Below are 14,962 nucleotides of genomic sequence, written 5' to 3' on the forward strand. Positions count from 1 at the left end.
TGCTAAACCAATAGGCGACACCATCCACACTCTTCAAATGCTTATTACACTTTAGCACGTGGAGAAATCCAAAGCTTGACAGACCTGCCGTGACTAGTTACGGTTATGATTTGACAATTGCCATCAAATTGCTGGGGGAGGGGCTTGGCGATCGTTCAGTTAGACAATCAACAGCTCCGACGCGGTCTGCATGCCTGCCTCGCTCGTCCACTGAGCCAACCAGTAAATGTGTCCTCCTGCCCTCCAGGGGGTGCCATGTCTGGGATGGAGCCCACAGTAGACACAGTGGTGGCGCAGCCCGTCCCTGCCTACTGGTACTATGTGTTGGCGGGAGCCGGCGCCGTCTTGCTGCTGGTCACTGTAACTGTGGTGGTGATACTGTGCTGCCATCGGTACCACTGGGCAACCAAGAAGACCAGCAGTAGCCATCATCATCATTCAGTGATGTACCACAACAGCCAACATCCGAATCAGCAAGCTCACCAAAACTGCTACCAGAACCAAAACCTCACTTATAATCTGATCCACAGCCCCAACCAAAACCACCTGTACCCAGGTACCGGGCCAAGTCTCGAACCCATGCTCACCATCAGACTGGAGAAAGATGACTGCCATGATTCCCAGTGTTGAAACACAATGGACAATGTGAATGATACAATTTTATTAAAGTGATCAAGGGTTGTGAAAACTCCCTTAAATGAATGATCAACAGAGGTATTCAGCATAATCGACACTCTTCACTGATGAGAATCTACACTGGGGAGACACTACAACACTAGTACCTGTTGCATATGACTGATCTCACTGACTGACCAGGATGCACTTTTGCTAAACTTCCTTATCGGCTGGAACTAGTAAAATGATGTCCTGACGCTGAACTTTATAAATATCCCTCCCTGGGGAGAGCAGATAAAATAACTTTTGATTCTGATGGCTGATGAGAGCCTGAGAAAAAGGACATAGTGCAACTTTTTTGCTGTTCTTTAGAGCATACTGGCTTCGACAGCTGCATTACAATCTGAATATGAGAGGGAATAACAACAGAAACACAGGTAGACTGACGAATTGACTGTGGACAAAACATGTACTTGCAGTGTATAATGTCAACATTTTAACAGCTTATTTTCCTCTTCTACAATGTCAGAGCAGGATGAGTCTGGCTGCCCTGCTCTGGTCTGCAGCTTGGACAAATACCCTGTCTGACAGTGAGGGGATTTACACACAGGTACAGGGAGGGAGAGAAGACACAATGTGTGCTGCATGAAAAGAGGAGGCTATTTCTTTGGGACTGAATGGAGCTGCAGTTTATTTGTTCACTAGCCTTTGAGAGACCGGGAGTGACAGAGACAGATTAAGAGCAGAAAAGGGGAGAGGTAAAAGGAGAATTAGCGTTCTCCGTCCAGCCATGACTGATAGACAGCTACACTTCCAGCGTTTGTTGCTCCTTTGCTCTATGAACAAGGGATCAGGGCGGTGCTGTTCTCTGCCTGGTTTACACAAGGGAAAGATAGGATGAGACGACTTAAATCGCATCCTGCACACCTAGAAACAAACACACACTGCATCAAAACAGGCAATGGCTTAAAAGTCTCAAACACACACACACACACACACACACACACATATGCACGGACACCTCAAGACTTTACAAGTCCCATGTGTTACCTTGAGTGCATTTTTCATCACATCCTGATATGCCTTTTCTTTAAAAATGTGCTTTAAAACTATTACCTCTTCACCTCCAGAACGAGGTCGTGCCTCAGTGTCAAATAAGAGTATGAATTGACTCTATAGAGTTTGTTGCCTGGATCTCATGGATAACCCAATGCCTGTGTCTGTTAATGTTCAAACTAAACATCTTAGTATGTCCTGCATTCATTAGTAGTATCTGAAGTATCTGAAGGTGCAGGTATGCTTTCCTTCTTGTCTGTGCAATTGAAAAGAAAATCTTAATATCTTTATTTTATGGACATACTTCACTGCATTTTGTGTGTTATCCTGGATTACATGTCGACACTTTTTTTTTTTTTTTTTTTTTTTTTTAGCAAATTGGCCTGGTAACCTGAAAAGAATTTAGCTACCAAATTACCAGTATTGCTTGTATTGAACAGGTGAGACCAAACATGCTGTGACAACGAGCATCTTACATACAGAGCTTTTCATAGAAGAGCTGATCCAAGCTCACTGCTCAGTTCTCCTGATCATTTCATTCACCATGATCTGTTAAGTACAGACTGATTCCAGTGCAGCGCGACCGTCAGATAACATTTTTTTTTTTTTAAATCACCCGGTCACATTTATATTTTGGCATGCATCACTGCGTGTTGAAAGAGAACAGGATGTAAGTTTGCGTGAATATTTACTCGAGTGTAACATGATGCACTTCTGATTAAGTTGTGTTACACGTTATTTTGCAATGTTGAGAGTAACATTAGCACTTTTCTTCTTAATATTCATTTATTGAAGGTTGATGATTTCTTACATTTACTGTGAATCTTAAAGAAAAATAAGTTGGGCCATGTACTGGTGGTGAATTAAATGCCATTTTTTTCTTTGTAATCACATGTTACAGTAGGCCTATATGTGTTTCTGATGTATAATAGTTATACTTTGTTTATTTTTATACTTACTATTGTTATTAGGGCAACAATTATGTCGATTGTGTTCACTGAGATGATCTTAACAAGTTTCTTCACTTTCATTTTGTGTCACATCCTCCAGTTGAAGCCATTTTGTCCCTCACTGAAAGCATCCAGTTTAATTCCGAAAGGGGAACAAAACTGAAGCAAATCAACGTGTTATATGTAAAGATGACGATGTAAAAACAAGGAATATTAATGTGCTTTTGGATGGAGAAGCCCAGTATCAGCTTCTATTCAGATCCACGCCTGTGAAATTGGGCGTATCCCTGTGGTACTTGTTTTCTGGACTTCTCTGTTGTGTTCTACCCCCTACATCATTTTGTTCATGCCTAAATCCCCCAGCCTTATTTTATTTTTCTTCTTTTTTTTTTTTTTTTTTTTTTATCAAAACCCGCTTGTTCCTATTCTACTCTTTCCCTTCATTGCAAATCCTCCTAGTAAAAAACACAGGAGAGAAAATGAGAGGCAGAAATGGAATAGAGCAAAATCTCTCAGAGGAGAAGGGCCCATTAAGTGAGCCCCCTTTCCCTCCAAAGAATGCGCCCAGAGATGGAGTGAGATGAAAGAAGTAAAAAAAAAAAAAATGCTCTCTATACTTTCTAAAGATAGATTTTTTTTTCTTTACTCCAAGAGGAAGGCTAACAGGGAGGCAGGTTGGGGTTTGGACTGAAGGAGGGAGAGAATTGAAGGAGGAGGGCAGGTTGTTTCAAACACAACAGCAGATGAAAGGAGTCTTTTGGCAGAATAGACTGTGAGATGTGATACACATTATGTGCTCTGCACACATACACTCACATGCACCATCTAACAAACACAAACCCGTCTTAGCGAGGAATCCACCGCGCTATCAGATTCAGCTATTTAAATCACTGTTTCACTCATTTTCCATATTCACCATATTGACTTATTCCAATGTATTGTGTCTCATAAAATTCTGTTTTGTGCTTTAGTCAACAAGCACTTTAGTTTTTTTGTGCTTGCATATCCATTTTCTGCCCCCCCACCCCCACTCCCACCCCACCCCTGCTTCCATTTCAATCGACTTGCTTGTGATTTACACATTATATGACTCATTCTAGCAGCCCTGTGCTGTAACCCAATCAATGTGGGTCCGAGATTCAAATAGGAGAATGATATACGACTGTATTTATGTTGTGCTACCCGTGCACTTTTTCTCTTTCATTCTCTCTCCCTCTATCAAACTTTTTGCAAGATTTGGAAAATGTGCTGGCATCTTTTCATGCAGCACTTTCAAATCAACTTTCCCTCACTTCCCGCTCCCTTCTCCATCATAGACTACTTTGAAGCCCTTTAATATTTCTAATTAGTTAATGGAGCTGATTGCATTCATAAAACCCTGCGGTAAGCATTTCTAGCCCTCAGACCATCTCTGTGTTTTTTTTCCCCCGTTCCTCCGCCTCCTCTGTTTCTTCTGAGAAATATTACAAGTGAAAGCACTCTAACAGGTCCTTGGGCCCCCACTGGAACCGAATATGGTGCCAAAGAGCCATCCATGTCTTTGCCGGAATAAAAAAAAAAAATCCCCCTTTTTTTATTTTTCTCTTTACTAATTGGAAAGTGGAGATAAAATGGGGCCACAGGGAGTTTTAATCTCCTTTCAGATCCGCGTGATAATTCTTCTCAGGATCCTAGCCTGAGGGCTTTAAGCCAGGATCATTAGAAAGTGTTCAACAGCCGTCCAAACAGTGTCCGAACATCCCTCATTTTTATCCCGCTTCTTTTTCCTATCTCTCTGTTAGTGATTTAATGTTTTGTTGAGGACTGCGGTGATTTCAGTTGACTGTGACAGAGGAGCATTTAGGGTCCGTTGTGAGACTGTGCATTTACACAATCAGAAGACAGAAGAGAGCACTGATGACATGCCTTCATGTGCATGTTATAAGTCTAAAAGATCACATTTCAGACCTGCATACAGTATTATAATTCACAGTGTGACTACTGGGATCAACCATATTTAGCACATTTAGCTTTACAGGTAGTGTTTTAGTTTCAGGGTTAACTGCCTATTCAGAATACCTTCACATTGAACAAGATGACAGAGTGAGGCCAACTTGATTTAAAAACATGGTTCTCCAAGCTTGCATGCTTTGAGACGTCTGTCTTGTCTTTTTGATCGCCTGTATTTAACTCCTCTGTTTTGGTGACGTTAAACCACAGATCTTAGGGGTAAAGTGCAGCTTCATATTGAGTTTTTTGAAAAATCTACCTTGATGATGTCATTTTTATCAAGTGAATCGATGATGTTATTTCTATTGTTCTTTGTGTTCTTGTTGTAATAATTGAGGTTTTTTTATTATTATTAATCAGAAAGATTTTTCTTGATGTAAATCTGTTAAAGACGGATCATTCTGAAATGTGGCCTCAGCAAGGGATGAACTTGAGTTACCTCTAATTCAAAGTTGCGACTAGTTTAGACTCATTCAGACTGAATAACACCAGCTTTGAAGTGGTAAACTGCTCATCCATTCATCCCCGGCTTCAGCCACATCACTGTTTTATTTAATCTTGTGCACTTTCTCTGCCCGTGTAAAGCAAAGACCTCGACTTAATGATTGTCTTTTTGACTCGCGCTGGATTTTCACAACCTTGCACTTCAAGCAAATTAAACACTGAGCTACAGAAAAACACACAAAGCCAATAGAGGGGTCGGACTCGCAATCAAATAATTAGATTTCAATTCAAAGAAAATTTCAACAACCGAACACTTGGGATGAAATACCCTTCAATTAACGTGGGGTTTGTTGGTTGCTGTAATAATATTTGAATTGAATTTAAATTGAGTGACTTTGTTTTGTTTACTCTCTTATTGGTTTTGGAGGTCAATTTTGGGTCAATTTCAAACAATTAAAGATTGATTCAGTCACTTCTTTAATTTCAAGTAAATTACTTCATATTTAATCCATGTGTAAATTGTATTTCTGTCACAGATAGCAGGTGTCAGTTAAAAGTATTAATGTATATTATTTACAGATTGAAGAGCACTGGAAGTTTGTAAAGGCTGTTTATAGATGGTATAATATGGAGATGCCACATGTTAGAAATTGTCTCATAGAAAAATGACCTCACCTAACTGAGGAAATGAGGCTCTGTATCTTTTTTTCATATCTACTAAATTAGTTTTCCACCTCTTATCTTTTGAATATCTATTACTGTTTCACTTCATAATGCGTTTTTGGTTCCTTTGCCCCTGCAATAAATGGTTATCAGCTGCCCAGATATTGCTCTGTTTTTTCTGGGGATTGTAATAGCAATTTCCTTGAATAAAACTGAATTGAAGCAGGATTGAGCCTCCAAACCCTTCAAAGCCTTGCACTGCGGCCTGCCTCAGAAATATTAAGTGATATTTTAGCTTGTTGAATTTCACGGTCTCAGAATAAAAAGAAAATATATTGTGGGGAATGTGAAGGTAATAAAAGTAATATTTTTCTATGAAACCGTTTTGTGTGTGTGTGTGTGTGTGTGTGTGTGTGTGTGTGTGTGTGTGTGTGTGTGTGGTTTTCATTTTTCACAGTTCAGGTTCCCGTGCTCGCTCTCTCTCTCTCTCTGCTTTCTATCGTTCAACTCATTCTCTCAATCTCTTGACTCTGTTTTCATTTCTAAGCAAATAAAAAAAGAGCATTGATGCTTATCACATAATGAAACTTGCTGGCTTTATGCAGGTAGTCTAGGTGAAATGTTTAGTTATTTTCCCTTGACAGACTGAGCACAGAACAAAAAGGGTTATAAGAAATCTCCTGCCTGATCTCTTTAGAAAGTTTAAACAAGATCAGTCATTCTTTGAGCCGTTTGTGCAGTTTGATTTCCATCTACAAATGTAGCTTGTGCGCTGACAACATAAGAGATGGAGTGATGCTATCACAACATGATGTGGACTCTAGAGTGGCTCCAGCTTGACTGGATGGTTGAGATTAATACTGTTATTCTGTCTGTCTTCTTTGCAGACCCCAGGCCGATGGATTTCGGAAAAGATCCTGTTTTCAATAACAAGCACCCAATCAATGGAGGTGAGCTGCTGCTCTCTTCTCTTCTCTTCTCTTCTCTTCTCTTCTCTTCTCTTCTCTTCTCTTCTCTTCTCTTCTCTTCTCTTCTCTTCTCTTCTCTTCTCTTCTCTTCTCTTCTCTTCTCTTCTCTTCTCTTCTCTTCTCTTCTCTTCTCTTCTCTTCTCTTCTCTTCTCTTCTCTTCTCTTCTCTTCTCTTCTCTTCCTCTCAGCCTAAGGCTATACTGGCTGTTTTACAAGTCTCACCCAAAGAATAGTGAAATTGCTCTTTAAGCTGAGGCATGCCTATGGCTCTTCATTTTACTTGTGATTCCACTGGAAAAAGCCTGTGGCAACAGTGACAATCTCTGGTGTGTGTGTCTGTGTCTGTGTCTGTCTGTGTCTGTGTCTGTGTCTGTGTGTGTGTGTGTGTGTGTGTGTGTGTGTGTGTGTGTGTGTGTGTGTGTGTGTGAGTGTGTGAGTGTGCATAGAGAAGGGAAGAGTGCAAGAGAGGATTCAAAAGTGTGTGTCTGTGTGTGCATGTGGGCATGTTGGTGTGCATTTCCTCTCCTCCTCTTTCATGTTCCATGGCAGACAAATTGAGACAGACAGCTTCCTCCTGGGCACCTAGAAAAACATCTGTCTGTAACAATCACGGTTTACTTCCTGGGCATGTGTGTATCTGTATGTGTGTAACCGTGTGTGTGTGTGTCTGCGCCCACATGCATGTGTTACTATCCCGTGTTTCTACCAGCCTCTTGACAGATACAAGAAGAGTACTCAGCCTTTACCTCACTAAACAAGACTATTTACTGTCTGTTTACTGCTTTCCTGTCTGTGTTTCTTTGTGTCTTTGTCTTTATGTGTGTGTGTGTGTGTGTTCGTGCGTGCGTGCGTGCGTTTCAGTGTGTTCTTCCATAAAGCACTCTAAAAGCAGTACTTAATTGTGGATTGGCTTGTTCATGTGTATACATTCATTAAGTGGATTAGCATGACTGCTTCTACTAAGTAGATGTGCACACTTCAGCACTCACAACACACACCAGACACACCGGAGAGCACCTTTAGTGTAATTAATTGCATTATGCTTCCAAATTTTTTGAAGTCAGTAACAACTGGGGTCGTGTGTAGTAGAATTAGCTGTTCTTGAATATGAGCCATGTTGGACATTTGCCTCAAATACAGTTAAATCAATTTCTTTAAAGTGAGACTGTGACTTTTCAAAGGAAGCAAGACCACATTCATCTTCTTACATATAAAATGTTAAGTATATAAGCAATAAAACACACACTTGCTCACTTCAGCGCACCACAGCGTTTTGCTGCACCAGCCTGACTTGCACTGGTGTGACTAATAGCTAATGTAAGATAACTATAGATAGATATTGCTGCATAAATGGCACCTCAGTCAGTTCACTCACTTTATGAAACATCTCTACTTATATTAACCATTACACTACATGTCAATATTTGCCATTATATTGTAATTGTCCCTTGTGGCCACGGAAGAACTGCTTAGTAAATGTTACGTAGTCTCAATTTTAAGGAATATACCGTTTTGTTTTGTTTTTTTAATATACCAGCACCAATTAAAGTTTTCCATCAAAATCTTTTGATGTGATCTTCCTGTTGTTATTATTATTGGTCTACATTCATCTCTCAATTAGCAGTCACTTGAAGCTTGTTGAGTTTTGTAACCCATTAAGTTGAACATCACAACACATGCAGAACTACTGGTCTGTGGTGGTTATTTAACTTTAACATTTCTAATAAATTATAGAAGTGTTTTCTAAAGTTTACTCTTCTGTCTCCAGAATACATCTTCCCAGGGTGGCCTTCGTCCTTCTCCACCCCGTCCTCCTCTGATATGGACCCTCCCTCTGTCACCCTGGTGTCAGAGAAAGACAAGGACAATGCCTGGCTGTACACACTGGATCCCATCCTCCTCACCATCATTGTGATGAGCTCTCTGGGCGTCCTGCTGGGTGCAGTTTGCGCAGGACTGCTCCTCTACTGCACGTGCTCCTACAGCGGGCTCTCCTCGCGCTCCTCCACGACGCTGGAGAACTACAACTTTGAGCTGTACGACGGGATCAAGCATAAAGTAAAGATAAACCAGCAGAGGTGCTGCTCAGAGGCATGAAGAGACGGAGGAGGAGGAGGAGGAGGAGGAGAACTCTGGAGAGCAATGGGGAAAGATGTGTCCCATGATCCCCTGCAAAAGTAATTCTGTTCTGTTTGGACAAAAAAAACATGAAAAAGAAGCACTATCTGTTATTTCAATCCCCAGTGTCCCCTAACCAATATCCTGCTACTTCCTTGCTCTGATGTCTAAAGGGGTAACATTCAACCCAGAGTTTCCCCCCACTTATTTGCGAGCCGAGGGGGAACTTGTGATCTGGATCTCCCCTACATGCTATGAGGCCTAAACTGGGGGAACATCCGACCCCAGTCTCCCCTACCTACAGTACCATATCTCCTCCGCCTGCAGGAGAGAGCCTGCTCAAATCTAAAAAGCCTGTGAATGAATGAAGGAATGAATAAATGAATATGAATGACAGATCTACCATAGAATATAACCCACCAGCCACTGGAATGAAGCTGAATTGGACGGACTAGAGCACCCATGACAATCTGGACATTTGGACCACAAATGACAGCATAGTCTAGGGTGATAATATTGGTGATGGGATTCTTAACAACGACAGGAATTTCATTAACATTTACCCGTGGCTGGTACTTTGCAGAAGGGCAATGTCAGATTTGTCCTGAAGAGCTTGAATTTGAATGTGGCCAATAGAGACGGCATGCAGAAATCAAAAAGTCCCAGCTTCTGACTGTTCGTGAAGACTTCAGCACCAGTGGACCATTTAATGTGGGTACTTTTGACTGAAATCAACACATATCAAGTGAATGCCTAACCCCGCCCCCCCCTCCACCCCCCCACCCCTCCTAAAGAAGTATAAAAAAGAATATCAAACCACACAACTCAAATGAATCTAGATTTCTAAAGGCGAAGAAGGAAAAGAGGATGAAAAAGGACATTTTCTTTTTTTGTTTGTTTCTGAAAGTTTTAGATATGAGTTCTGTGAGTTTCAAACGTCCATTAGCCTGACATACGGCGCTCGCTCACTCCCTTGTCTGCCCTTGGTCTGCGCTTTTTGAAACCAGTGGCATAGAAGAGTAATGGTGACTGTTTTTGTTCTGTTTTAGACTTGTGTCTGTTTGGAAAAAAAAAAAAAAGGTAAAGAAAAGCCAGCTTTAGTTCGTAGCCGCCCTGTAGAGCTCTTATGCCATTTTTAGACTTTCTTTAGCGTTGTGTTGGACTCTATGGTCTTAACTGTTACTTCAGTCCTTTTCTATTTTGGCACATTTTCCATTACAGATTATCAGTCTTTAAGAGTAGAAGAAAGGTAAAGTGAGATGGAAGACAGAAAATCAGAGGTTTATCTAAATCTAACATGCTGTTATGGAGTCGTGCTTTAGATTCAGTATTCTAGAGTTTGTCTTTGGTATATATCTATATTTTTTTGCTTTTCAGACTGTATGATGCCCAAAATGAAGGACAGACACTGTGTGAACAAAATGTCAGTGATTGTTTTATTGCAACCTATGGATTGCCAAAGAGCTGTGTATGTGCACAGGGGGGTCTGAACAAGTGTTAAAAGATGCTGGGTGGAGAACGGACTAAGAGTAATTAATCATCCTGCCTTTTATCCACCACTCTTAATGTCAGCCCTTGAACGAAGGACGCTCAGAAATGGAAGGAGAAAGAATGACTCTAAGAGGAGAATGGAAATCGTACTGTCGACTTTCTTGGACACACAATCGAGCCTTAAGCTAACTACAGTATACGCTGTATCGGAGGACAGCCATCGAGGAGGGCCAGTGCTGCTGGAGAGACTGATGAACAGAAGGAGACACACACAACCGCACACACACGCACACACACATACACACACACACAGAAAGATTGACAGACAGACAGAAAGAAGGGGGGCGGGGTGGATATGTTTACATCCAGGAAAAGTCTCATTATCAGTTGAAGTAACCTGTTGATGTCTGAACATTACAACTAAAACCAGTGTTTTAGTTCATTAATCTGCCTGATGAAGTCACTGCAACAACAAAAAAGAAAATTTGCCAAAAATGTGTTTCTCCCAAGAAGATTTAGTTTCAGTTAAAAACATTCTGGTGGAAACTTAAAGGTACCCTGCAGAGTTGTTGACCACTAGTGGCGCTGTGGAGCGATGTTTTTAAGAGTGGGTCCCCATTTTGTTTGTATCTCCTGCACAAGCATGCAGCAACATGGTTTCACACTGTTCCTCTGACTGACAGTCGGTGTCCTTGTACATGGACAGCAAGATTCAGTGTGCTGTACTAAGCTACATAGGGGAGTAAAATATTAAGAATTAAAGATTATATTATATGAATTATATATATATTATATATATATATATATATATATATATATATATATGTATATATATATATATATAATTAAGATTATGCAAGTTAGCAACCATGAATGTAACCAATCCGATGCTTTACCAATGTTTAATGAGTAATGTACAAGAAAACTCAACAGGGTACCTTTAATGCCTTTTCACGTGCTGTTTTTTAAAATCAACATATTTGCAGAATTGTCATGTTAAACATATCTGGAACATTTTTCTTATGTTTTCCCTGCTATGTACAGATTGTCAACGAAAGCATAATATAATGGTTATGTTTAGACAACTAAAAGCTATTTGTGAAGGTCAAACTTCTCTGTACAACCGGCCATCCATCCTGACCTCCACACCTGCACAGTATTTAGTATTTAAGCCACACTACTTCCTTCATTAGAAGTAGATGTTGCTAGTAAACATACATGACAGTTGCTAATTAGCTTTACATGAGCAGAATTCATAGGAGAGCTTTGCATCATGGGTCCAATTTTATGGCAACATAAAACATGATAACAAGCAGTAATTACTACATTCCTTATGCTTGTATTTGAAGTGAAATGTCACACACAGTTAAAGATGTTTTTGGCTCGTCGACTGTTTAAACTGCGGTCAGGAACATTTAACTTGTCGGCATAGTCAGTCAAAGTCTACGACAGGGTCGAATCAAAAGGTTCATCTAAACAACGAAGTGTGACTCTGTGCATGTAAACATATCCAATGAGACATAGAGCTGACAGATGGGGTGAACAGACAGACACACAGACAGCCAATGAGACAAAGTGAAACATAAAACGAGACAGGTAGAAGATGAGAGAGATAAACAGTCACAACACGGAGGGAATGACAAGCAAAGAGGCAACGTGACCCTGACAGAAATCTTAACAACCGGAGGACCAGATGTCTTCTTTGTATAAGTCTCTTATACTTTGCTTTTAGCCACAGCAGAGGAAGCTCCATCGTAGAACGTCCTTCATTGTGTTTTCTGAGTCTGTGAACTACCCGGGTCAAGTTGTTGTTCTCTTGGGGGGTAAATCGAAAGAGCAAAGGAAGCAGAGGCGGGAAAAAGGAGTCAAACATGTCACACTTGTTGTATCTTTGCCTGGAGCCCCCGTTCTTTCCTTTTGTCTTTCTCTCTCATCTCTCCTCTTTCAAGACCACACATGCATGTAGCCAGGAGACCGACTGAGATGAAATAAACAAAAGAAAATAAGGGGATTATGAGCAGGAGCTGAAAGATGGTCAGAGAAGGAGAGACGGAGGGAGGGGAACAATGGAGAGAGAGATGGAGGGTTTTCTGTCCATCCTTGAGTCATTGGACTGTTTTCCAAGTGCCTTGGAGCTCTCTTATAGTGTCTCTCTATCTCTCTCGCTCACTCTCTCTCTCTCTCCCCACTGCTATCTTTGTCCGGCTCTTTCTCCCTCGCAAACGCACATGATGCTCACACTGATCAGTGAGACACACAATCATGCACATATAGAAGCACCACACACATGAACACACCCACCCTAACTTCTCTCTCTCTCTCTTTCTCTCCCTCTCTCCCTCTCTCCTTCTCCCCCCTGCTTGACTTAAACTCTTTCCTTCTGGAAGTCCAGATAGTATTACCTCTTCTGTCTCGATGGATACACACACATACATGCACAACTGACAGACACGCAAACACACACAAATGCACCCTACATAAAGACATAACTACGGCACTGGCCAGATAACTCAAACTGTTGTTTGTAGACTTTGTACAGAAGAATTTCTTTTTTAATGTTATTATTATTATTTAATAAAGGCTAAATAACAAGTGATTTGGTTGTTTGTGTTCATTTCATTCAGAAAACAGGAAAGAGTTGCTCATGGAACGGAATGATTTAAATTGATGATTAGTGGTATAACATCTGATTTTCACCCAGATTTGTGTTTTAAACATTTTTGAATACAGTTTTTTGTTTACAGAAACGATAAGATCACATTTTTTAAATTAAAAATCAAATGTTATGTGCTTGACTGAAAAACTTTCCTTTGTCCGCTCCATCCCTCATTCCATCTTTCCTATATTTTGCCTCTCCTTTGCTTCATTTTCACATTTCACCCTCGCCTTGTGTCTCACACACAGTTCACTCCGGCTCACTCGCTCTGTGTCTCAGAGTTGTTCTGGTGTTTGTGCCCATGAGAGGCCAGAGCATGAAGGATCAAAGATTCTCTTCACTTAATCGAGCCGTGAAAGCTTGTTCCTAATTAACTCGTACCATGAAAACACACACACACACACACACACACACACCACAGCACCCAGGCTTGGGGGAGATTACAATAGGAAATTTGTCGCCCACTCAACTAATTCATCTTAAATGTGTGAGGGTAATGATGGAACACAAATTATGACATTTTGAGATAACTAGCTTACTGCTAGAGATGACACATATTGTGTGATTCTCTCTTTCTGTGTGTGTGTGTGTGTGTGTGTGTGTGTGTGTGTATATGAACCAACACACTGAAGAAGTAAGGAGTGTGGCAGTAGCCTATGTCAAGCCATAGTAAGAACAAATCCAGTTCAGTGAATTTAGTGATATTTCTTTCTTTCCAAGGCCTAAATAAGTGGCTGCCCCACATCTCTGGCCATCTGCTCCACTTTACACTGTTTCTTAATTGGCTTTAACTGTATACTATAATGCTAAAGTTTGGTTTTAGCCCCTCTAATTAGTTTAGAGTCAGTGATCTCTCTGCATCAGCATTTCTTCACCTCTTTCTTCTTCCTTTTCTCATCACTCCTGCCCTCATTTATTCTTTGCTTCTTCATCTCACTGTTACTCCTCTCCTCAGGAGACTGACCCGGTTCTCACGCTTGCTTTGACATAACATCACATAATTATACACATAGATGTGTGCGCATACAAGAACACAAGCATCAAAATTTCTGCACACACAAAGTGAATGCAGTGTAACACACACACACACACTTCAGGCAGGTCTCTTGTGGTTGGCCTTTGCTGAGAGTGTAACCTACTAACACAGATTTTAACTCTGCTTAGTAGCATAAATCACTGATCTCTCACACACACACACACACACACACACACACACACAGATTAAGTATTAGACATTAATTTGATTTCCAAGCCTTGTTCAATAATAAAATGAAAGACACAGAGAAAAAAAGATAATTGTTACCATTTTAAAATATTTTCTCCCAAAAAATATGAGACAGCTTTTCATACTAACTAATTTTAGTCCAATTTGCTATTTAGACTACATATTGTTAGTAAGTAATGTTCTTAAAAGAATCATCTTTTTTCATCACTTTTGATGAGGTTCTGTCGGTGGATGCCCTGCAAACATTACCCAGCTGTTATATCACTCCTCCTCTCTCAGCTCCTCCACTTATGCTTTTTCCATTCCTGCCTCTCAGTCTTTTATAATACACACACACAGCTCCCACATAAACCAACAGGCAGCCCCTTATAAATATGGTAAGTCTGGTATTTATTGGAAGGCAGTAATACTCAGCAGCAGTTGGACAAATTTTCCTTTGCACAAAGCTGTGCCAGCTGGGTTGTTTTTGCGTGCGTGTAGATGTGTGTGTGTGTGTGTGCTCGTTAAGAATCCATACATACATCAATTTCCTTACCTGCCCTGCTGAGACAAGGGGTGATAGAGCCTATCCCAGTACACAATGAACAAGAGGCAACTCTAACAACGAGGCCAATGGTCGAAAACCCAGGACCTCTAATAGCATTACCCACTGAGCCACTCTATTATGAACCATTACTCCTAATATACTGTCGACGACAAATATTAAATTTGCATAATGGGTGTCACCAAGCCAGTAACAACTGCAATAAACCAAATCTAATGAGTAAAAACTCAAAATTTGCATTAA

At 40.6% G+C, this 14,962-nt stretch overlaps 1 protein-coding gene across 3 annotated transcripts in view; it reads left to right on the plus strand.

Annotated features, from left to right (window-relative positions):
- Positions 1 to 12,890, plus strand: part of LOC111668750 (neuropilin-2-like) — a 96,456-nt gene extending 83,566 nt beyond the window's left edge. For 2 of the 3 annotated variants that reach the window (XM_023424863.2, XM_023424865.2), the window contains 2 exons: positions 6,605 to 6,667; positions 8,454 to 12,890. In XM_023424863.2, coding sequence (XP_023280631.1) covers positions 6,605 to 6,667; positions 8,454 to 8,782 — 392 coding nt within the window. In that variant the 3' untranslated portion in view covers positions 8,783 to 12,890. Of the gene's footprint in view, positions 1 to 247; positions 5,880 to 6,604; positions 6,668 to 8,453 lie in introns of those variants that run through there. The other variant, XM_023424864.2, reaches the window with a different exon arrangement.
- The last annotated feature ends 2,072 nt before the right edge of the window (positions 12,891 to 14,962 follow it).

The sequence above is a fragment of the Seriola lalandi genome, unplaced genomic scaffold (genome assembly GCF_002814215.2).
Source record: "Seriola lalandi dorsalis isolate HSWRI2012SDOR001 ecotype SW California unplaced genomic scaffold, Sedor1 jcf7180002054758, whole genome shotgun sequence".
NCBI classification, from domain to species: domain Eukaryota; kingdom Metazoa; phylum Chordata; class Actinopteri; order Carangiformes; family Carangidae; genus Seriola; species Seriola lalandi.